Source organism: Brachyhypopomus gauderio, chromosome 18 (genome assembly GCF_052324685.1).
Source record: "Brachyhypopomus gauderio isolate BG-103 chromosome 18, BGAUD_0.2, whole genome shotgun sequence".
NCBI classification, from domain to species: Eukaryota; Metazoa; Chordata; class Actinopteri; order Gymnotiformes; family Hypopomidae; genus Brachyhypopomus; species Brachyhypopomus gauderio.
In genome coordinates, this window is record NC_135228.1 from 20,704,941 (window position 1) to 20,730,977 (window position 26,037).

Here is a 26,037-nt window from a genome sequence, read left to right on the forward strand (position 1 = left end):
CCAACCCCTCCCTGTGCTCCCTCTCTCCGAGATCATTCATCAATCCAGAACCATGAAGCTATCAGGGAATGCGTTGATACTGCAAGAGAAACAAACAGGTTAACATATCCATTAGGGATTTCCCCTAGATACCTCATTTTCATATCCATAATTAGCAACTTCTTTAAAAAAATCAATCATTAAAATACTAGGCAAATGGGTTTTTTTTGTTTGTTTGTTCCAGAAAAGAGTAGAGTCCTGTTCAAGAGCTACAGACAATGAAGAGTCCACTGCAGTCAACTGGTGCTCTGCATCTGCTCATAGGAAGTAGTCACATAACACACTCTCTCACTCACTTGGCAGCCTTCAACATCTACTGTGGGAATTTTCAGCAGGCAGGCTCAAAAGAAGGTGTTGAGAAGGTGCAGTAATTACAGCAGGATCCAGACTCTTCCCACCGCTGCCCCTCCCCCACCCCCGCCTGGCTCCTCAACCCTCATCTGATTGGCAGCCACACCAGCTGCCTTCCGCAGGACAGTCAGAAAATGTCTGCCGTTCGTTGGAGCTGCTCTCTCAACAAAGGTCGGTCCCTCTTTCTGTTTCCCTCGCTCACCACCAGGGGAGCCACTTCATAATAAGAGTCCCCCCCTTTTACCTAACCAAGCCAGACAGGTTCTGATCCGATAAAACAAGAAGAGAGGTTGACACACTGGGCCTTGATCGTCTTTCTCAGTTCAGGGTTAACCACGGTTGACCCAAGGAGATTTTGAGTCATTAATAAAGGAGCTACCATTGCGGGCTTCTATGTCCTATTGTGCCACAAAATTACGCACCCTGAAAGCACAACTATTATTCCACAAAGGTTCCAACACCTTTATTTTCTCCATCTCCATTTCTCATTATTATTTTTTTAGGTGTCAAGCAGAGCACTGCAAAACTCTCACCTCAGAAAAATTAGAAAGAGCAGAGAGAAGGACTTGAAAGACACTGGCACACTGGGTCATCGGTAACAGACATAAAATAAAATAAAATAAACTGTTAGTGCATTACTCCCATTAAGAGACACATGCCTACTTCCCCAACTCCGTCTGAACTAGTGACATATAGCAGACACACTCGTATTTCCAAACCAACAATGATGCAGGAATCTCTGTAATGTTGAATACAAGCAATCAGCAGCCAAGAAGGGAAATTGCCAAAAGTCTTTCATAATCAGCAAAGCCTGGTTAACTTGTCGAGTTGTTCTAACTTATCTGCGAGTCCTCTTTGGGAAACCAACAGCACCCATGGTCTAACATATATATCACACGGCTAGAAGACATCTACCTGCTAAAGACCGTTAAACTGGCCCTCGAGTTGAACTGCCTCAAGCGCTCCGATTTCCACCACATGGCAGCACCTCTGCTCGCTTTAGAAGGGACATCTATGATAAAACAGATGTTTGCTCTCTTCTAAGCCAACAGCGAACGCTACTGCAACCTTATCCACTGGCATTTCCTGCGCGAGAAGGTGAAGTGTTTTCAATCCTGGCTTTAACTGTACACATACTTCACTTCAAATGATCAACAAGCCCACAGGAAGCAGCTCTGAGCTCTCTCTAGCTTCACATGCAGCCCCGAGCCTCTCCCAACTCCATCTGAGGGAGCTTAAGCACACCGCCATGCATTTGACTGCTTTTTACTTTTACATACAGTGTGTGTCCACACAATCACAGACATGAAATGAAATCAGAGGCTACTACGATTCCTACACAAATCTTGATGATTGATCACAAAACTGATTTTACCAGGTTTTTACCATAGATTTTTTAACAATCTACTTACTATGGGTTAGAATACACAGATCAAACTCAAAATGGGGGAAGAAAATAACATTGGCTACATTCAGTGGTGTTCTTTCTCAAGCCCTCCCCCTGCTGGCCAGACGGAGCATGACCAATAGGGAAAGGGAGGGAGAGGGAAGGGCCCTTCGCTTCTAACCGCCATTTCGTAACCAGATTGTTTACCGACACAGGAACAGACAGCAAGTTTGTCTGTGGGGTAGGGGGCATTTGAATGGGATTTGTGACATTTGCAGTATGGGCAGCCAATGTCTGTAATTTTAAACGAACTCATCCAAAGGTTCTCGAAGATCTATGAAAAACACAGGCTTTGAAACTGACCTGGGAAAATGAGCCTAAATGGCTTAGGAATTACAAGAAATATGAAAATACTAAGAATATAATTTTCATATCAGAGTCCTTCTTCATCTGATGGGTAACTGTGAATCTGCCAAGCTGTTTCTCCAAAAATAAATATGCCATTCCATTGCAGAAACTGAAGCAGCCATTTCAAAAGCAGGAGCAACACAGGCCATTTTTCATATACAAAATCAATGTGTTTGTGAGTGCCCAAAGAAAAGTAAGTAATGTTTCTTTAAATATGCATTAACATTTATTTGATATGTACATAAAAACAGTAAACCAAACTGTTAAGCCTCTTATTCCAGCTGAGACTTCTAATCATGTCAGTTTGATACCTGTACAGGGTGCCAGTGTTAATAAATGGTGACTACAGCTTAGGTTAGATCAAAAGAGAATATTAGCAAACTCTCTTATATGACACAGAAGCATGTCGACTGAACACAAATGTGTATCCTAGTCAAGTAAAATGTATTTATATAGCACTTTCATCAACAGCCATTGTCACAAAGCAGCTTTACAAACATCCGGGTCCAAGCCCCCAGTGAGCAAGTCAAAGGCAGACATTGCAGGGGAAAATTCCCCAAAAGCAACAATCCGTCTAAGGCCTACATTATGAAGGCAGGCTTGCAACACAGACCCCATACTACAGTATTGTTAGCCACACAGCACATAACAGCCTGGATTCACAGTAGGATGTGGAGAACATCTAAAAGCAGTATGCAAAAATAAGACCAGTGCAAAATAATAAACATACATAATTCTCATTTGAATATATCAGCTCATCTATCCCCGTCCATCTTAATTAAAAGAAATTTCATGAGACTCATGAAAATGTTTTAAAACAAAACCAAATGAATTTGGTCATGGGGTAACCAAATGAGAGTACCAGGAGCCCCTTTCAGACCACTACACCATAAACAAGCCTTTCACATGAAGAGACTTCCTGCACCCTATAGGATCGCACAGGAAAGGGACACCGTGATAGATTAACAAACGCACAGGAACGGCTGTGAACAATATCACACACCCACTACTAACAACAGTAGTCTCATCTCGAAGACATGCTTTCAAGATCAAAATCAAAATCCATACTTCTAGAAAATTATGATTAGGGGGGGGGAAAAAAACCACACACAGGAAAAGGGTATTTGGTACAGATGCAAAAATAACCTGCTTAATGCCTCATGACTCATGGCACTGTGGGTGCTGCATTCTTTCACTCATTCACTGGGCTCCTCCAACAGTGGAGATGACACTGAGCGCGGTAATCATGCTGCTTACAGAACCTGATTCTTGGAGAGACGTCCTCTCAGCTGGGACAATGGCTCTTTCCCATCTTCTCTTCTGAAAACTGCAGAGCGAGAATTCCTAAGATCCCCCCCAAAAAAACACTAGGGGAAAAATAGAAGCAAACTTGTTGAAGCCATTTTGCTTTCAGGAAATTAACTTATCAAAACTCTTCTTTTGCTTAGGCCGGGCTTGTTCAACAAGTCCAGACCTGCAATAATCCATTATCTTGATGTAGACCACGTGGGACATTCGTAATATGTCCCCGTTCTTTACAAAATATTCTTCTGGCAGTCCTGAGCCGGTGGAGTAAAATAACAAGAAACAGCACCACAGAAAGATGCCCATAACACATGAAAGTTCTCAACAAAGAAAGAAAGCCAGCCTACTAAACCAGCCTGTTTCAAATGAGCATCTTTTGTTTGCCATTGAGAGATGAGACAAGTCCTCTTCTCTGCCTACAATTGGCCACAGCGCCTAACATGAAACGCCCATTAAACCAGAGAGCAATAATCCACTGGATTCTCCCTCTGCAAGTAACCAAGCTAACAATGTTTAGGCCATGTCAGCCAGCTTCCCAATCACCTCCGCGTGAGAAGCAGAAGCCAATATGTTTGGGCACAAGCGCCAAAAAAGACCCTGGTAGTCAGCTCTGCTTCAGCCTGCAGAGCTGGTTCACAGGCTGCTGACCAGAGCACAGCTCGGCTGTATCTGAAGGCTGGATGGCACCTCTCAGTCACAGGAGAACTCGCTCCTCTCAACATGAGCACAGCAACTCTCAATGGATGGAATGTGAAATGGAGAAATAAAAGGTAGATTGTGGAGAGGAAAAAAAAAGGAAAATAGCAAGGGAATGATCCTCAGATGATGAATATTCAGAGTCGGCGTGGAAGAAGGATTCAGCCAGTGTGGAAGGAGGACTGTCTCCTGTGCTAAAGGTGCTCCTACGGCAGCATCATACCTGCTTTCTACCGATGGCCTCCATTATGGGAGAGAGAGGAGCTTCGACAGATTGCTCTTCTTTTTCCTTCTCCTCCTGCATGCAGACATTCACCCGGCTTGCCGGTCACGTGACCCAGCAGCTCCCTCTGTTGGTCGGCCTCGCCGAAGCTCAAACAGAGCATGCTCAGTCAGTTCGAATTTCAAATGTTTACTTTCTTCTTCTTAAAGGAGGGCACCAAATGAAAGCAAGCAGCCATTTCGCTGCTGGCAAAATAAATAAATAAATAAAATAAAGTAGGGAAAGGTACGAGGAGGCCAAAAGGAACATGATGTCTATGCAGCCAGAGGGTCTATTAACCACAACAGCAAGCAGGACCAAGAGTGAGCAAGCATTTATCTCCTCATCTGCCCAGAGGCATTTAGCTCCTCTCAGACTGTCGGGCTGGATTGTCATAAGAGACTCAAGGCCAAGAAAGATCTGCACCAACAAAATGGTGGAGTGCTTACAACACTGAATTGTCTTATGAAATCTAAGCCATTGGCTTCTAAAAAGTCAGAGTCTTCTAGACGAGAAATAAATGAGCAAATCCAGAATAAAGCATGTACTTTTATGTTTAACTGTTACTCAAACAAAATTAAACCGAATGTGTCGGTTAAACACTCTCCGATCAATCATTAACTGATAAAAACTCAAGAAGTACCTAGGTTATCTAGTTTTATAAAAACACAGCTAAACAGATGTGTTTCTCAATGAAACTCAGGCTTTAACGCAGGTTTCAATAGACAACAATCTGAAGAGAGTTGTACTGCTGTAGTTCAACAGTGTCACTGCACTAGTGTTGTCTGTCTTTCAAACCCCTGCCAAATACACTTTTTTTTCAGATATCAGAGCAGGATAAGAGAATCATTACCCAAGAACAACAGAGACTGAAACCACCACTACCAAATCTAAAGACAAAACACTTCACACAGACCATAAATCATACCAGACAACTTTTTCCTCATCATTACTTCATTTTCAGCCATGTTGCTTTTCACAACAGAGCTTTAAAAGATGGCTGGGCCACAAATGTGTCCCACTGTGTGATTCTGTCCAAGACTGTACTGTCAACATGAGGCTACATCCCTTTGCTCATCAATGGAGCATGCTCAGTAGAGTTTCCGTTAGCCATTTTAAATTCACCTCAGGCTGGCAGTCAACACACGCCTCAGAGTCAAAGCTACTGGTCCTTATGAAGCCCTAGTTACCACATTTAGAGCCTTATACCTCTTAAGTATATAATGTTCCTCCATAGAGGAAGGCAGATTCATCAATTCCTTGTGCTCCATTTTGGCAACAAGCTCTTCTGCTCGACTGGTTTTACAGCGGGGGGAAGGAGAGAGTGAGAGAGACGGGGGGAAAAGGAGCCACAGAAGGATATTAGGAGGGAGTGAGCAGTAGGGAGAGGATGACAGAAAAAGGGAAAGAGAGGAAGCATTACAAAAGACTGCTCTCCAGCCATGTGCAATTCTACACAACCACGATAAGCCAGAGCCATCTCCCTCACGGCAACCACAACGAAGCGTCCATGGAATGCATTAGCCTAAACACACGTTTTATGAAAATGAAAGCACAGTGCTCCGTGCGTGCCAAAGAGCTTCCTACCAGTGACCCGGGGTCTCTACTGAACACTGCACAACAGCTAAAATGAGAGAAACAAGGAAATTCTTCATCTGTCTGGCAGCACTAAGCTCTCAGGGAAAAAACAGCAGCATAATATAAAGGCAGAAGCGTACCGTAGTCTTACCAGGATGGCCATTTTCCAACAATTTACCAGTATTGTGTAAGACATTAACAACCTGTGTTTGGTGGATCACCCATAGACATGCAGAATCATATCAGCCGAGACATCATGTGAAACGTCCAATCCATTTGTTCTGAGGGACAAAACTTGCGCAATGAGCAACAACCCTTTTTTAGCTCACAGATTAAATGCAGAGAAAAATTTAAACGTTTGAAAAGATGCCACCATTTCCATCCTGATAGTCAGCCTATGCCTTTAAACTCAGGAGGCAATTTAAAGACAAGTGACTTGCCCATCTTTAAACTAACATTCATGGTACATCTGTGTCCAACAGAACAAACCCCTCTGTGAACTTCCCTTCTCTCTAGCCTAGGAGGTTCAGAGAGACCACATGACCAGGTATGAGAAAATATCTGAAAGAGCCAGCAAAGAGCCTCTGTCTAACATCTGTCGAGAAGGCCCTCTCAACGCCATCTGGAACACAAGTGGACAAGGTAATCGAACCCATCCACAAGTCAGTTGATGGATCAATCAGATCATCTGTAATTGAACAGATCCAAAAATCACTGAATGGAAAATTAGAACATTTTCAAAGTTAAATGAAAAAAATAATAATAATAATAAAAAAAAACATACAATAGACCTTGGCCTATTTTCAGGAAAGAAATAAACAGTCTGTAAAATACCATACTAGGCATATAATTGGCAATGTCTTTTCCAGAAGAGAGAGTGAAAAATGGAGAAGAAAATAATCCTGCCTTGTTGTAGGTTGAGCCTTCCAGCAACATGGCAGTACCTGTCTTAGGCTGTGAGTCTCCATTGATTGGGGAGGAGGAAGAGGGTGCAAGCAAAGCTCCACTCACTAACATCTAGCTTCCCGCACAAGCACCGTCCTTGCTCAGGTCACATGATCAACTCTCTGTAGAAAGCATTGACATGGCCCTCTCTGAGCATGCTCAGTTGAAGCTCTGCTGTTCTTCACGAAGAAAGAAGAGCAGGGGGGAAAAAAGAACAACAACAACACTGCAGCCATTTCATGGAATGGTGTGTGGATACAACGGAAGGAGATTCAATGGAGATTTGCTTGAGATTATTGTTCATGATGAAAAATGTTACATAAATCATTTGTGAAGGTCTCTTTATATTTAAAAAAGAAGCACACCCAGCAAACAACATAAAGCCTTTTATCTGTTTTTATACTTGGAGTGGTGCAGAAATGTGAATCCAGCTTCTAACCACGTTTCTACTGTAACAATGCAATCTTATGATTCAAATAACTTCAACTATGATTAGGGCATTTCTGAAACATGACCTACACTAAAATACAGACCTTAACAAAACAAGTCAAATGTTCTCTGTATTTTGGCTCACCATGAAAAAACTGCTACTGCTACTGGTTTTATTGAGAATAGTGTCAGAAAAATAAACGTATCTCATATATAAGCTTTATCTTTCTCATTGTTTCACTGATTAATTTCAAGACAGTCAGCTCAGTAAAAACCAGTATGCCTAAAATGACACAACAACAATTCCACATATATTTACTTTGTGCATACTAGGTCCTAGATACATGGTAAGACACTCTGCTCAAATCTGCTCTTTGCTGTTCCATGCATGTACAATGGCACACAGCCCCACTCTCAACAATATCACATCCTGCATTCAATAAAAATAATCAATTTTATAATAATGCATTTGATAGTTCACAGCAAGAGGTGTAGTGGGGAAGAAAATATTTAGGGTGTGATTATTTTTTTTATATAACGATTTAAATAATACGGCCACGTACTAATCGTTGATTTTACGAGTGAAAGGTGTATGGAGCCAATCAAATTCAGGTTTATTTGGTTAGATAATGATGTCAATAAAATAAGAATATAAGCTGTCCTCCAAAGCCTAGGCTACAGTCGAGGGTGGCTGCATATCTCGACTGCTATGTCAAAGAAGGCTGTTCCTAAGTGAAGGATCCTACGTTTGTAGCCTAGAAATGCAGGTTTCTTTCATAGCAATTTCGAGGACACATCCGGGCGCAATCTGAAACGGCATACTTAATACACACTAGATTTCAATTCTTTCAGTGGGTGACGGGCAGTATGCAAACAACCTTGGCCATACTACGGCCACCGTTTTCCCCATGTCATATGATTTCACATGATCATGGGTTAGGACAGTGTGCTGCAACTGCATACTTCATAATGGCTCCCGATTCAGTAAGCATACTTTACTTAAGGCACTTTCCACTTACTGTTTAATGCATACTCTGACGTACTACCCTTTATCACGTACTGCTCTGGCACACTATATAGGAGATAAGTATGGCATTTTGGATGTATCCTTTAAGACTTTTGGTTACCCATAGTTCTCTGCGATGCAAAGGCAAAAAGGGGGGAAAAAAAGCACCACAAAAGTTGTACGGCACCTCTGCACCAGTTTGTTTTTAAAATGTTTTTTTCACAGCCTTGGATTTTTCCAAATTTTTCCTAGGCTACCACCTGGCCTAGGCTCCGGAACGCTGCTATAGTGTCTTAGTCTATGTTCGAAATAACCTTGGTGAAACTACACACAGACCTGCTTGCTCAACTTATTCGAAACAAATGCGCCTCCTGAATAAAGTCACAAATGCGCACGTTTACGTACAGCAGGAACTGGCAGAAGCGGAGACAAGAAATGATTGGCGTCACCAATAACTGCATTTGATCTCGGACAACTAGCACAGCCCTGTCTGTATAATGTACGATTAATAATTCGCAAAAAGGTCAAATGTACAAAAATTTGACCGATCCATTAATGTGTAGTTGTAATCGGCTGTCGTAACTACCTGTTGGAATTTTTTTGTGAACTATGAAGGCATCTGTTTACGGAAACAGATTAGGGGTGGGTATCACCACTGATTTCCCATTTTGATTCGATTTCAATTCACAAGGTCCCGATTCAATTCGATTTACGATTAGATTCGATTCAATATCGATTCTTGTAGGGACATTTCAGTTACAATAAAAAGTGTAGTTTGAATGTGAAATGTTTTAATGATACAAGGAACACTCAAACTTTATTAAAATGTATTAAGATATTAGTGTTTATACTGTGAACAACAGTTACACTCTTTTTTTTAATATCAATTAATGCACACTCTTCCATAGCTCCTTTACCAGAAAAGGCATTGAAAGCGGTTTTGAACAGACTTTTAAAGTGCAAATTAATTAAGTTTTTCTTTTACATGTAACAAAAACATTTATGAACATAGTTCTGAATATTGTAAACATTAAGGTCCAAAAACTAAGATTTATTCATGACTGCTTTTTGGCATCTTGGAGATTGTCAAAAAGAAAAGGAGCTGATCAACATGTTGAGGAGTGAGACAGCTCCTTTTTGCAGTAACAATATTGCCAACTGTTGAGAAAACTTCACAGCTTTATACTTGACTGCACTGTCGCTTCACGAGGTCCTGCACCTCTTGAATTTTGTAACTTTGCGCGCGCCACGCTTCAGCGCAATGAATAAAGTCATGTTTGCACGGTTCATACACCTTTAAAAAGTGGAATTCAAGCACTTCGGTTAATTTTTTGGCACGGGGAGAACTTGTAGATAGTTTAATCGCAAATGCCTTCTCTAGTGGAGTTTGTTTGGGTTCTGGCGTTTTTTGAATATCAGGATGGTGTCGTGTTAAATGATCTCTCAGATTTGTGGTATTCCCACAATATTTCACCTCCATGTTGCACAGTTTACACACGGCTGTGCTTTTATCCAACTCTTCCCTAACATCATGGTTTCTGAATCCAAAATGTAACCATTCATCTGCAGGGTTGCCAACTTTTCAAGATCGCTTGGAGTGAGATTTGAACCTGGAGGGGGTGGCGGTGTAAAATGGACACAAATTAAGTATTATATCGCGATCGATCGCTCGCCAGTGGTTGGCGCCAGAGCGAACTAGTAGCTCATTGAATCATAGATGTGGATCAGAGGTACATTTTTTTTTACTCTTGCTGCAGCCATGCTTAACTGATCACCCCAGCCAAGTGGCGGTGCTCGAGAAAAAAAAGGATGATCTCGCGAGATAAAATGCGAGACGTTAAAACGGTACGCATATGCGGGGAAAATTGGCTAATTCTAAAGATCGATCTCAGGTTTCATTAATCGATATAGAATCAATCAAATGAAGATCGATTTGAATCGAAAGAGCGATTTTTTAAACACACCCCTAAAACAGATGCACAATTGGCAAGAAATTCCAGCCAATCGTGCTTTTCTAAATGTGAGCTACGAGTGACATGTATGTGTTTGCCTCAGAACAACGGCCATGATTAGCTGGATTTTGGTTATAACGGGTGTACGATAATTTCCCTGAAAATATGAATTTTATGTCTCTTGTACGATAATCCTACATTTCTCACCTAGCAACACTGGAGAGGGCAACAACCTTGAAGCAAGGCAGTTACAATCCTACCCTGATGAAGAAAACTGGCTGGCGTGGTCCTGTTTTATGTTTAATCTCCAATTTGTGCTTTAAAAACAATTTGTATAACATTTATTAAATTGTCGACTTTTACATAATATTTCTTTAGCAATACGTTGGAATCCTTGCTATTCATAGTGGTTAATAGAACTGTGATGGCTATAGCTAATATAGCTAATGTAGACCTGTAACGGTGTGTCCCAATTGCATACTACACACTAATACTATAAAGAATATACTATGTACTGATCTTAATATGGGTATGACGGGTTAGTTCACAAAATATTAACTCTAGTGCTACTCCGTTTCGTACTAAATGGTGAAGTGTTGCTATGCTGCTGCTATGCTAACATGCGTCTTTGGAAGCTACAACTTGATATGAATTTATAAAATGTGAATTTTTATAGAAAAAAAGAAATTAATGATACCAATATGATCCGAACCTTTATTTGTGAGGAATGCCACAGATTTGTCGTTGAATATATTACATTTACACTGGTAAGACTTCTAAATTAATAAAGCCTCATTATTTATATAGCCCTTATCTTATTTACAAAGATCAATTAAATTTAGCTGAATGCATCTTCAATTTTTGAGTATACTCAAATTTTACACTCTGAGCATGGGGCCAACATAATTATGCCTCACAGATTGTCACTGGAAATGTACTGATCACCATGCGATAAGTAGTGATGGTTATTATAGCTCATTGAAGGGAGCTGGCACTTTTGGCTCCATTCCATTTAAAAAGTCCTTAAAAATGGCAGCAATAGGGTAAGGTAAACTATAAGACAACCTTGATATTAATAGCAATGATGGACAATTATGCAAATTTTGCTACCTAGCCTTAAATGTATGACTAATTCAAACACCTAAATGGAAAAAAAATTCAAAAGCATTCAAATTGACAAGTACATTTTTAATGACAATAGTTATATAACTGCAAATACAAAAAGTTTGTTTCAACTTGTATCCAAATTGGGCCTACGTTTCAAGCATGAAAAACAATTAGAAATACTAAAACAATTTACTAAATTACATTCTCTAGCACTGCAGTTGCTGAACATGCTCTCTGCAGCTCGATTACGGTTCTCTGGCATGCAGGTATTTGCTCTCTGTGTGATACTCTCGGATTTTAACTTTTAACTCGGATTTAAACTTGACTGTTCCTTTCATTTATTTCAAGGAGCCATTCAATAGAATCGGATCCTTCGTGAATGACCCATGACTAGCGCATAGTGTTTTCGACTGCTTGCTTGGTTAGATGAACATTTGATGGTTCAGCCTTATTTTCACCAATGAAAGACTGCTAAGAGACGCCCTGGCCTTGACGCAACAGATACAGGAAGACGTTTGGAATGTATTTCTCACATATTGGGTACTCTACAGCATACTACTACAGATACCAGTATACAGTATGTAGTAAATTTCCAGCATAGACCAGATGTGTTCACATTTTCGACAGATAGAGGCCAGGATGGCTAGATATCCATTTATATACTAAACTGTAGATTGTGTCCAAAATTAAACAGCCGGGTGGTGCATGCATGCCTTTACCTCTGCAGGACTAAGTAGTTCGTAAGTTGTACACCATCAGCTTGTCAGAGAGAAAACAAGCCAGATGGCTTGCTTTTGCTATTTTTGAAACTATAGGGTCAGTGCTTTTGCTGTCATCCGATGGTTTTTTGCTGCACTGACAATGTTGGTTTATGCACATAGGAAACACTCATGAACACATTTGTATCCCAAAAAACTCCAGATTTTGTGCCCCCTTGTACCCATCAACTCCCAATGTCACTTTCACATGTCCTTCGCATTATGTCATAAGGAGTTTACTGTAAAATCTTGAGGCATCTTTTCATTTATAGACTGCTGGACAAATGCAGAGCCAGAGAAAGCTCGCATTTCACATGCGGATAGTGTTTATTCGTTAAAAAATACGTTATGTCGATTGTGTTGAGATCACTAGCCTAGTTTTGTATACATGACTGTTATTGCCGAATGGCATAACTGAATGCCATGACTGTTTCAATCACTTGAGGGTGTGGCAATCCATTTGATGTTTACTAAATAAAACCCTCCAGTAAAGGCATATGTAAAATGTGACTGACAAAAACACTATTCTGAAGCTTGAGCAAAACGGTACTGCTATAAAAACGACAATTTATCACTGACTCACACAAGCTAATAAAAAAAGGAGACTTGAGCCATGTCCAGTCCACATTGGCTCTTGGTTGTCCTGGGATACAGATGGAAAACCGAAGAACATGAACAAGCCAGTTTGCAAGCGGTGCTTTTGGAACATTTCAGCGAAGGGCGATAAAGCCTGGTTGAGTGACCATAGCGCTCGACTCCGCGCACACCTCGCGCGAACCTCCGCGAGCGGTGGAGGCGTTCATACTTTTCGCTTTGCAGTGTTGTCCGAAACTATATGTGGTAGTATAAAAGAAACACCCCTCAACAACAGGGGAATGAACACTTACCTGACGAATTTTAATGCTGCTTTGTGTTTCAGATATATAACTGCCAATACAGATACCGATACTAATACCGATATAAGGGCACTTTAGTTCAGAGGTTCTCAACTGGTCTCAGCCCAGGACCCACATTTTCTCATTGTCATTAAGTCATGACTCAGGTTTATACAAATGTTAAAACAAATTAAAAGGGTAAACAATTGGTGGTTACCATGGCAACAAGATTGGTTTGCATGCTGGGCTCTGGACAAAAAAAATTACTCAAGTAGCTAGTAGGTCCCAAAACTAAAAGCACCAATAATTTTTTCTAGGCTCCATAATAATATACAAACTAATAAGCATTGCAACACTCACATCAGATCAGCTGTTATTTAGGAGCTCTACCATCCAACATGACTTCTCTTCCTTGTAAATGTGGTTAAATTGGCTATAAAGATAAAAACAATTTGTATACATATTAAGTGCACATTCTGTCAAATATTTCAGTAGCTTTTAAAATGTCCATCAAAAGAGCATAAAACAAGTTATAGTACATTAAGTGCGTCCTAATCAACAACCTTGTTTTAAGGACTTATGATGAACCGTTTAAAAGCTATTGAAATATTTGACAAAAACTGGCCACTACAAATTGGTGCAAGGTATAAATACCCATCTTTTAGTTGTAGGTTGTTATTTAGGATGCACTTAATGTAATACAACTTCTTTGGTGGTCTTAGATGGACCATTTAAAAGCTATTGAAATTATTGCAAAAAACAGAGTGCGCAGTACTCTGGGGCCTTTACGATCGCCACTTGCGTCCGTGTTAAGGTAATTTGTAGACGTGCCTTAGACGTTGCAGTGGTGACAGGAGTATATTTAAAATAACATGTTGTAAAAAAATACGTCTATTCCTGATGTAAACAAAGTTGTAGATGTTTGTCTTGGGTGCCAGAAATAAGAATTAGCATATTTAGGCACTTTTAACTTAAAGGTATTGAAGAAAGAATTCCAAATATGCAAAAATGAAGTGAACTTTACCAAGTTTCCTAGTGTGCATGAGTGACTACAGAGATGTAGACTGTGTGAAAATCCGATATTTTTGTCTTCACTATTTTCAACAAGCTAACGCTTAGTGATAGTGACCCCTCACATTTGCAATTACTGGTCTAGAAGTTTGTAACACATACATAATTTCTGACAGCAAAATGAATGCTTTGAGAAATTATGTAATTATGAAATAACTCCAAGACCTGGATGGTATGTTAGGTTTTAGCTGAAAATTAGTAATCTCAACTACACTGTCTCAAAACAATGACTATGATTTGTCAAAATTGTACAATCCTTTATAGCACAGAAATTGTCATTTTAGCCACTAGCAAGAGCTGTGGAAATGTCCTATTAATTGAAATTTTTGGCAATTACATAATTATTTCATGAAAGGAAACTAATACTTAAACACTGAAAATTATATCACTGGAGCACATTCAAATATTTAGCCTAGATAATTTCTAGATATTCCATGGGTATTTAGGGTACAATCAGATTATAAGCCTCACTGTTCAATTCCAATTTTTTGCTCAGATTGGATATTCTTATCTTGAAGGTACAAGTGGGCCAATTTGTTAGCCATATACAGTTGTGATCAAATTTATTCAACCCCCAATGCTGCGAAGGGTTTTATGGAATTCAGTGCACATTTGTAATTGTGTTCATAATGAAATCTTACAAGGACTTGTTAAAGAACTAAATGCAACTAAGATAGCATCAATTTTTTTTGTCATAAAGTATTAAATGGCCTTTTTGTGATTTCTTCATTGACACAATTATTCAACCCCTTTACGACTACCACTCCTAAGAACAGAGGTTCATTCCAGTGTTTTCCATCAGGTATTGAAAACATCTGTGGATGTCAACGAGCAGCAATCAAGCATGATAAGCACCAATTAGGCAGATTTAAAAGGACTGTGATACTCAGCTCCTTCTAGACATCTACTGGTGTGTTTCCAAGCATGGTGAAGGCAAGAGAATGGTCCCAGAAGACAAGAGAAGAGGTTATTGCTCTTCACAAGAATGGCAATGGATATAAAAAGATTGCGAAGTTGTTAAATATTCCAAGAGACACTATCGGAAGTATCATTCGCAAGTTCAAGTTAAAGGGCACAGTGGAAACGTTACCTGGTCGTGGCAGAAAGAAGATCCTGACCGCGACTGCTGTGCGCTACCTGAAGCGTAATGTGGAGAAAAATCCCCGCGTGACTGCTAAGGAACTGAAAAAAGACCTGTCAGATGTGGGCACTGAAGTTTCAGCTCAGACAATAAGGCGCGCACTGCATAACATAATTAGAACTGTTTGGGACAATGGACCAGCGCTATGTTTGGAGAAGGAAGAACCAGGCTTATGAACAAAAGAACACCTTGCCTACTGTGAAGCATGGCGGGGGGTCAATTATGCTTTGGGGCTGTTTTGCTTCTAATGGTACAGGAAAGCTTCAACGTGTGCAGGGTACCATGAATTCCCTTCAGTACCAGGAGATCTTGGAGGAAAATGTGATGGAGTCAGTCACAAACCTGCGGCTTGGGAGACGTTGGACCTTCCAACAGGACAATGATCCGAAGCACACATCCAAGTCCACTAGAGCATGGTTGAACATGAAAGGCTGGAACATTCTAGAGTGGCCATCGCAATCACCAGACTTAAATCCAATTGAGAACCTCTGGTGGGACCTAAAGAAGGCAGTTGCAGTGCGCAAGCCTAAGAATGTGACTGAACTGGAGGCTTTTGCCCATGAAGAATGGGCTAAGATACCCATAGGTCGCTGCAAGACACTTGTGTCAAGCTATGCTTCACGCTTGAAAGCTGTCATAACTGGAAAAGGATGTTGTACTAAGTACTAAAAAATAATGTCACTAGGGGGTTGAATAAAACTGATAATGATGTGAGCACAGTAAAGACATTTGTGGTTATTCCATCATAAATATTATGTTATGTTTGTCTAATTTATAAGTGCCTCTTTGATATAATTGTAAATAAGATGACTGAAATGATCAAAATCAATGTCAAACTGGCCAAAACACTTTATTTCAGTGGGGGTTGAATAAATTTGATCACAACTGTATGATCAGGTTGAGTGAATGAAGAAAAAGTTGTTTTCACAGCTACCGTCAACACTGCTGATTGACAAAAGTGTCTGCGCATTCACAGTCAGATGAACTGCACCCAACAAAACAGGGAAAATACGGTGTAGGTATTAGGGATGCACCGATTCCGATATTAATATCTGTATTGGTCCCGATATTGGAAAAAATTCTAGATCGGGTATCGGTGACAATGTGACCGATCCATAAAAGCAGATCTATTCAGTCTAATTCTATGCTTGTAACGCTCTTCGGAGTTAGTTCAACCTTAAATATCCACTCTGTTCCGGATAGAAGTGAACTTGGGCAGTTAACAGGCGAGTGAAACACGAAGCACACAGAGGAGAGGTGAATCACTGACTTGTACTCGTGCTGGTGGTATTCCACTTAGTCCGTTTATTTGCTGGTTGACCAAAATAAACCTGGGCTCCAGCACTACTTGACTGTTCAGACATGAACTGGTGAGTTGTCCAAAACTCATTGAATGCATTACTTACAGAAATAAAATAAAGATAAAATAAAGAGCAGTGGTCTGAGTCGGTCTACGGCAGAAAGCTAAAAAAAACAAACAATATTCCATACGCGCACTCAACTCGCTCCCTTAAAGAGACAGTACACATATTTCTGGCGGTTACATGCTTTGTGCTGCATGATGTCTGCGCTAGCAAACTAGCCGCATAGGTATTGCTGTTTCTCTTATTTCATCTCCTTATTTATTTTAAATTATATTTAGAAGTCTTGAACCATTTCAAAGGTTTCTTGCAGTTTATTTTTTTCAAGTTTGACCAAAGTTGTGAACCTATTGTTTTTGTCAGTTTCAGGTTCTTTGGTATTATTTATTTTACATTCAATGTTATATTCATAATTACACTGACTGAACAATTGCAAGTTGTGTTGTTTTTACATGTTTTTATGTGTGTTTAAGTGTGCTATACTGGTGCAGTTTTCAATAAACTTGCAATTCAGTATGTTTGTGTAAAAAAAAAAAGTTAAGTCGATTCAGCACTGTTTTACTCTATCAGATCGCTATCGGATCAGTATCGGCTGATACTAAGCCTCAGATATCTGAATCGGTATCGGAAGTGAAAAACGTGAATCGGTGCATCCCTAGTAGGTATTGTTCTGAGCAGCAGGGCAGAAGCTGCCTTATTAGACTGGATTCCCATTAAAAGCTGTTTGTGCGTTGCTTGACTTCAGGGCTTAATAAGGGTGAACAAGCAAAGTGTCCGTAAATGGTGCTTGTTTGTGATCTCAGCTTACGCTCCTACTGATACTTGCTCAGGTGTGTCAAAAGATCAGTTCTACGACCATCTCTTAGCTCTACTAAAAACTTAAAGAAGCTTGGACATTGTAGTGCTTGCAGGCAATCTGAATACCCAAGTAGGCAAGCTTAGCTCTTCAGAATCTTATCTAGGTGGTACGTTTGCTCTTCCAGCTTGCCGAACCAACAACAGGGATCGATTGATGTAACTCTGTGCAACCAACCGCTTATTACTATCAAGCACTGCCTTTAGGCATACTTAAAGTCAAACGGCGACGTGGCGGTCAAGTGTTTCTGAACAACAAACTCAAACAGATTACTTATAGAATACTTATGTAGAATCGGACCATGCATTGGTATTGTATTGGTATTTGCGCTACAACTGACTAGTCATTGACAGAAGAGACATACTCAGGTGGTGATGCACAGGTTATCCAACCCAGAGATTCGCATTTCCTACCAAAAACATTTGACTCCCTGAAACAAGTGAACACAGCCTGGACAAATAGTGGGAAGCTATAAGGAGTGCCATGGACTCAGCAACTATTAAGGCATGTGGTCTAACCAACAGAGATAAAACAGAACAACAGAACGCTGTTTCTTATGCAGCAAAAAACGGCACATCCTTCTCGGAAGTTCACATAATAAGGAGACGGCAGCGTACTCTACAAATACGACAGAAGAGAGAGGCTTGGTGGGCAAACATGTCAATAGAAATGGAAACAGCCACAGCATCAGGAAACAGTAAAAGGCTGCTCAAACTAATAAGAGACTCTGGGGACTATAAGAAAGCAGTTAGTGAAACAATTTGTGATAGGAATGGAAATTTAATTCATAACAAAGCTAGCTGACTAGAGCACTGGGCAGAATATTTTGAGGAACAATTTGGCTGGCCACCAGCACAGGAACCAATCCCCAAGAACCCAGCGCATCTCGAATGGTCAATTAATGTGGCTCCCCCTACCATGACTGAAGTTAGGAATTGTATCAAGGCACTTAAGCGAGGTAAGGCGGCAGGACCCGACAAATTTTGGCCAGAGCTCTTAAAAGATGAAGGAGATAGTTTAGTGGTCACTCTAATCTACTATGCAATATATAGGAGCAAGAACGCTTCCGTATGTCTTGGAGTGAACCACTGGTGGTCGCAGTATTCAAGAAAGGTTCGTGTGACTGCTGTGGAAACCAAAGGGATAAATTGAATACCAGTAGCGACCAAACTATTGGCATCCGTATTCCTACACCATCTCACTCCTATTGGTGAGAACATAAGAGAACAAGATGGCTTCCCACCAGGTCGAGGCTGCATTTACCAGATCTTTATTCTTTGTAGTATTCTAGTCACGCCACGCTTGCTGTCACCCAACTATTGCAGTATTCCTAGATTTCCAGGGAGCATTCGACTCAGGACTGTTTCAGATTCTAGGCCACAAAGGAATGCCTTCAAAATTCGTCAACCTTTTCAAGGCACTATACTCACAGATGACCAAACGAATGAGGGTTTATAGGCAGCTATCTGACACCTTTGAAACAAATAGTGGTGTCTGCCAAGGCTGTTCTGCTTCCCCTTTTTTGTTAAATTTCATAATTGATGAAATAATGGGGACGGCTCTGAAGGGGTTACACAACATTGGCGTCAAATTAGATCATGGGAAAAGACGGTGTGTGAGTATGCAGACGACATCGTCTGTCTAGTCGAAACTAGGGCGAGTGCTCAGGCGGTGCTGAATAGGCTTCAGAAGGTAGCACTTCTGTCTTTTGGCCCATCGAAATGCAAGGTCCCTCTACAGGATTGGGACCTAACTACTCCCGTTTTAACATTAGCATTTAACATTACAAATGACTTTAGCTAACTTGGGAGGTAAGATTTCTAGTGACGGATCTGTCAAAACGGAGGCGAGTTCTCGAATATCCAAGCCTAGAATAGCGTACGCAGGTCGAAGGCATCTTTGGCGTCGAAATTATGTTTCCTTGAGTGTTAAAGGTGGAGTCTACAATGCAGCTGTACGGTCTTACTCTATAGCTGGGAAACATGGGCTCTTCGTTCTGAAGATTTGCATTGGCTGGAAGTTTTTGACCTAGAATAAGGTGGAGTGATAGGGTTAGTAACGTCAGGTGCGACAGCTTGTTCTGGTAGGGAGATTAAGACAGAACTCCATAGAGGAGCGTGTACAACTAGCTAGACTGTGTTGGCTTGTGCATGTTCTTCGTATGAAACCAAACCGCTTGTCTAGTCGTGCTCTATTCTCGACCCCATGGGCAGAATGGAAGAGACCACGCAGAGGTCAACGCATGACATGCCAAAAGGGAATGAAAAATTTACAGACAGGTTTAGGTAAGGTGGGCTCCTCTCGTCCACCTGAATGGGGACAATCCTCACTTATGGCTTCATACGCTCAGGAATATGGCCATCAACAGACACCAGTGGCGTTCTTGTTCTCACTTCTTGTCAGGTCAGGCATGTTGAAAAGAATGATGTAATTGTTGATTCTGTATGTTGGCCGAGACGGCACCTACTCGACTTTGCGTTTCTAGTAGGCCCCCTTTCCCCAATTATAATCAAAACTTCTATTTCAGTCATTAAATGCATGGCAGTCAGCGGTAGTATTCTATACTATTGTCACACTGATGATGATGATGATGATGATATAGCTTTAAAGCTATAGCTATAGGCTGCTAAGCTAACACTAAGCAATGGTTCACAAATTAGCTATTAGCTAGCTATCAGTTAGTGGATTTTCTCATTTAAAAACAATGAGCAGTACAAAATGCTGTTGCTTTGTAGCAGATTTATATGAATGTATATATTTATGATCACAATCTCTCTCCACATTGGCGTCCAATCCGTTTTTTTATATGGATTGAATGTTGGAAGGTGCCTACGTTGCATGATGGAATTCTGTACACCATGAAGCTAACTCGGATTGTGTACTGGAATATTTGGCAGAAGTAGCGTAGTACATCATCCAGGGATCTTTTGTGTACTGGAATAATTCTGTACACTACATACTAATTTGGGGCCCCATCCTTATGCAAGTAGTATGTAGTTGGCTAATTCTAACAGAACCTAGTAGCTCATGTATTTGTTCATCATTTGTACACCATCAGGTCGAGATGGTGGGGGAAAGCCAGTTATACTGCTTATGCCGTTATTGCAGCTACTGTTGCTGCCCCAACCGGTTAATAGGGATCCTGTCCAATTTTCATTCAGCTTGTAATAACAAAAAATTAATGCCAAATGCCAGAGGGTGCCTGAAAGAGAGTCCCCAATGAATGGAGTCATATGGAGTTAAACAGCTAAATAATTGAAATGGGTTCTCACCACTTTGCCAGGGTCTTCCTGCAGTTTTGTAGAAAGTAGTATTGTCCCAGGATGTATTACATTAAATATTAATATGATAACCTGTGCATTTCCTTTGTACTACATCCAACACATTTTAGGTAGCAGGAAGCTAGCATTTCAGCTAGTCCACGGTCAGCTCACCAATCAAGCAGTAGCTACTATGTAGCAGCAATGCTAGCATACTACTCTCTAAATACCCATTCAGCTATTTGGAATTTGGACTCTCTTGCGGGCGCAAAGCATTTGACAAACCCAGAAGAAATTAGAAAATGTAAATTCTCTCTACAAATCTGGTCACTGGTGTTATTCTCCTCCATTTTTACTATCTTCCACCGTCATTTGACAACAATAGCGCAAAAATGCAAAAAGCCACATGAACTCCTATCTTGTTCTATCAAATCACCACGTTAAAGTGACTTCAATCTAATTAGATTATTTGTACACAGCCCTGAAAAAAAATCTGATTTGTCACATTACCCAAGAAATTGGATTGGAGTCACTTCAGGTTGGTTATGTCAATGTAACTGAAGTGACTCAAATCCAAGCCTTCCCCAAAGCCAATAGCATTGTTGTTATGCATTACACTTTACCAACCATCCAATCACTGGAATCCCCGCCCCTTTTCCCTTACCCTCTCTCAAAAGAGTATAGCTTATCCCTGTTGCTTTTCAGCAAAATCTAGGTAGATGCAAAAGCTGACAGATCTTAAAGCATTACCAAAGCAAATGGCATTTACATTATGTTGGGTTGGGTTAAAGCTCTAAATGCCAACATATAGCGATGATATGAGATGAGAATTTTTTCATTGTTGGCTTTTCCTATTATGTACTGAACCCATACCAAGCCATGATGTTCAAACTGTGGCGTGAACCACACTGTGACTTCTGAGTACCATTACACATAAGGCCTAAGGCCATAAGGAGTGTTAGTGAAACAGACATCGTAAAGGTACATGGGAGAGGACATTATCAGTGCATAGCTGAAGAAAGAATTTAGCTCTAAATACACGGGCTAACAAATCAGTAACAAATCAACAAATAATTACTATCCAAATGTCAATTAGCTCCTCCCCCAAAATAATGAGTAGGCTAGCCTTCACAGCACATCAATCAAGACACTTCAGAAACAACTTATTTTTGACAACTGTAGCCTTTCTGGCACAGAAACAATTTACTTGATATAGGCTACAGTATGCTCAATTTCAGACTTCATGATCATTCCTAGGTTTGGTCCAGTTTTTTTTTTTTTTTGCATTACAATGTTTATATAATGAACTTATAGGTGGATCATATTGGGAACACATCACCTTTTCAGCACTTGATTTTTAATCCATTTATTACTTAGAATACCTATTGATTAGTTGGGTAACCAGGGCTACCTAAACGTTATACTTCTACAAATGCTTCCAACTAAGACTGTAATGCCATTGGGTTTTCTAAATTTAGCTCTCTGCATGTAATTTCCCTTGTTATTGTCTTTTAATGGCAATTAACTTTGTCTTTTGTCTCTAAAGTAAGACATGACATGGAAAAGCGTGTATAGCTATAGCTAAATGTTCAATGTTCCAAAGGTTATTTTCTCCCTAACAAAGAACTGTCAAACAAACACAGCCACACTAGTTTAAAGATGCAGCTTTATGATAATGGACTTTGGCCCAAGGCCAACCTAAATTATGTAAGTAAACAGAAAAATACTGAAATAAAGTCATCTGGAGTCACTCTGACTACATGCAAAAATTATTTAAAACAATCATAATCCAGACAGCACAATGTTAATGCTAAAAAAATATCACTAGAAATGCTACAAATAACAATTAAAACATACTCTGCACCCTAGATGCAATGTGGTAGGCCTGATTAAATTTCAACCCAAATCGTTTATGTTTGTTGTTTTATGAGAATGCTAATGTCCACTAATGGAAAGTGTGATTGTGAACTTCTTAGAGGACACATCAGTACAGCAATGGCAAATGCTGTGATATTGATTGACAACTGATATATTGTGAAACCTATTGATTTACCACTGGTGCATCTTATAACTTCAAAAGCATTATTCTCAATTTCAAGAAGTCTAAAAACCATGACAACTTTGACAAGCAAAGTGAATTTGGAACTAAAACCTGTTTCTGCAAGGCAGTGAAACACACACTCCCAATACAACCCAATAGTAAAATACTTCCCCAATACTACTACACTACCCCAATACTACCCCTTTCATCCACATGCAGCATGCTCAGTAAGGACTGTGAATAGCAAACCACACACTGCAGAAATTAAAAAGTAGTAGTCCTTGCCCGTATTGACAAACAAGACACCCATGTATGCACAATCAATGTACAGGTCTACCACAGTGGCTTTATTTTCGACACCTACGCTTATTTCGAAGCCTAAACCGAATTTCAGTTCTTAAAATCAGATTTCCCCATTGCAAAACCCGACTTTGTAAATATGATACCTGGCAAGACTACTGCTGCATTTGGTCTAAATAAAAAGTAGCAGAAATACCACCATGCACACAGAGCAACAGGCCCGGTTCTAGATCATATTTTGAAAGCCAAAACTATATTCAGGGGTTGACATGAGCTAGCAGATTTGGCATTTTAACAAATGTGTTAAAATTGAGCTAAAAGCTAGCTACTTCTGATTTCAAAAACGATCAGACAGGGTCTACTCCTACTCTCCTGCCCAACACAGTGGAAGCACCCGATTTGGCCAGATTACACATCTCCAATTACACATACAGCCCCAAGATCCTTTTTGGACAAGAAATATGGATCAATAACAACCTCACTAAAGGACAAATATCGACTACACCTGTGCATTTTTATATTTAGCTAGGCCGGGCAATTCCTCCAGAAAACCCACACCAGTTACTAATTTACCAGCATGGACTACAGACCAACATGTAGCTACAATCTACAGCCCATAATATCCAAAGGGGAATCTCTCCCCCCCCCCCCCCCCCCCCCCCCAAATCAAAGACAGATGGCCCCTTCTCACTTACAATTTTATGTAATTGTGGTGTTGCTTCCTAACTTGGGAGAGAGAACTGAGTGAAATACTGTGAGCGTGTGGTTCCCTCTACAGGCAAAATACAGCAGGCTCTCCGACACCCAACACTTTCTGTAGGAATAATGTGTGTGGTAAATTGAGAAAGATATTGAAATAAATGCCAATAGCGCAAGGCACACAAATCACGACTTCAGAGTACACACAGATAGATAGATGGTACCGTTAATGTACAATAGTACAGACTGATGGTGAGGACACCTGACAGCAGCAGGTAGCTTTAATAGACTGGCAGTGTATAAATCAAGTGACCTTTAAAACCTGCGTCCAGCCAGCTATATTGAGGCTTTTATTAATGAATATACTACACAACATTGGTGTGTTTACGCGAGTTCAAGCGTTATCTACTCAACATCTCAACGGATATTCAGATCTGATCACTTGGCTCTTAAGTTGGCTAGGATAACTAGCTAGCCATAGCCAAGCTCCCTGTATGAAATGAAGACTGCTTGGTTTTGCAATGACACCGTTTATGAGCAGTTCAACGTCCTGCGCAGAAACGACACATGCGCGTATTGTGAGAATGCAAAACCATTTTCATAAAGTGTTATTGTTATGACTGTAGCAACGTAGCATCCGAAGCCGGATTGCGCGGGGCCCCGCAACCAGCATTACAACACACGGCTCAATTGACGCTGGGTGAATTCTGAATCTTATTCAGGTTCCGGGGCCGGCTGCATTATGTGCTTGAACAAACGACTCACGCTCGCTCACTCGCCGACACCACACAAAAGCGAGCGAGTTTAGACCGAGACCGTCAGGCGGGATGTTTGAAAACGTGTGCAGATGGAGGTCAAATAAAAGCACTCGAGGCTTCGCTGTCTGGCGCCGGGCTCGCGAGACAGCGGCGGAAACAGCCGCGAACGCTCAAGCGCGTTCTTTGGAACGCCGCGCGATACAAAGTTACAAGGTGAAATCGAATCCGCCGCTTACCTCAGTTCTCACTGAAGCCATGGCTCCTCACCCCGAGTCCCCGCCCCCTTTCTCCTGCGTCACTGAAGCCATGGCTCCTCACACCGAGTCCCCGCCCCTTTCTCCTGCGTCACTAAAGCCATGGCTCCGAGTCCCCGCCCCCTTCTCCTACGTCACTAATTGAGTTTCTCGACCTATTTTGAGGTGTAACGCGCTATCGTCATATTTTTATTTATCCATTTATTTATTTCACCCACCAACATGGCGATTTCTTGCTTAATTGTGATCTGTGTGTTCGTGTCTGCGTGTTTGTTAGGTTTGGTTAACAATATTGTGTTAATGTCGTCGATGAAGAACCCTGAACTTGATCATTGCGTCACGTCGTTCATTCGTCACTCCATAATCTTTCCTTTCTCTCTGTGTCTCTCTCTCCTCATGTCCTCAACTCGCTATCCATCATATCTTACCCCCCCCCCTCCTCCTCCTCCCAAAGGCACCCTCGTTTTAAGTCTTAGGCAGGCCACCGTGCATGCAGATAGATTTCGGTCCATGTCCGTGCGAGACACTGATGGATCGGGGCCTAGTTTCTATGGCAACACATGAGCAGCGACGGCAGCAGACGGCTATGTGGGCGTGGCCTGTCCTCTAGTTGCCTTGATCTTTGAGTGCCCTTTTCCTACAGAGAGCAGAGCTCTGCAGCAGGTAACAACAATGGCCACTCAGCAAGCACACTAATGCATGCCATGGAAAAAGGTGCACCTTTACCTCACGGACACTGATAGAGTGGTAGTTTTATTACTTAGATCTAGAGATCTAGGTTATATAAAAACTCCTCACAAGGTTTTTTTTTATCTCCGGTTAAACTGGATTTGCTGACTGTAATCTTTCTGTTGATGGCTCTCTATAAAATAACTTTCCAGTTCTTAAGGATGCATAGTCTGTGCACATCAGGAATTTCCCTTCCTAAATATATTTGTAAACAGCGTTGGTTTACCCATTTCAATATAACATGTCTATCAATGGCTTAGCCACACTAATACAGTAGTAACAAGCATTGTCGCTTTCACTGTTGCATCCCATGTTCGGCTTTCTTGATTTATTTGCCAAGTAAGGCAGTAAAGGAAGTGAGATTTCCTGGAATCCAGTTCTACCCATCCTGGTTTAAAAAAAGAGGAAAAGAAGGGTTCAGGAGAAGCACTGAACAAGTGCTACCATGACAAAACAAGTTACGAAGTGA

General features: G+C 40.8%; 1 protein-coding gene and 1 long non-coding RNA gene across 11 annotated transcripts in view; one reads left to right on the top strand and one right to left on the bottom strand.

Annotated features, from left to right (window-relative positions):
• ehmt1b (euchromatic histone-lysine N-methyltransferase 1b) overlaps nucleotides 1-24,881 on the bottom strand; it is a 38,900-nt gene extending 14,019 nt beyond the window's left edge. For 4 of the 10 annotated variants that reach the window (XM_076980783.1, XM_076980784.1, XM_076980788.1 and 1 more), the window contains exon 1: nucleotides 6,933-7,065. In XM_076980783.1, coding sequence (XP_076836898.1) covers nucleotides 6,933-7,043 — 111 coding nt within the window. In that variant the 5' untranslated portion in view covers nucleotides 7,044-7,065. The other 6 variants (XM_076980790.1, XM_076980787.1, XM_076980786.1 and 3 more) reach the window with 6 other exon arrangements.
• LOC143482426 (uncharacterized) lies at nucleotides 1,973-7,572 on the top strand. The gene is made up of 3 exons (XR_013122221.1): nucleotides 1,973-2,378; nucleotides 6,509-6,668; nucleotides 6,943-7,572. It is a non-coding gene; the product is annotated as an uncharacterized LOC143482426 (long non-coding RNA).
• Nucleotides 24,882-26,037: the final 1,156 nt, after the last annotated feature.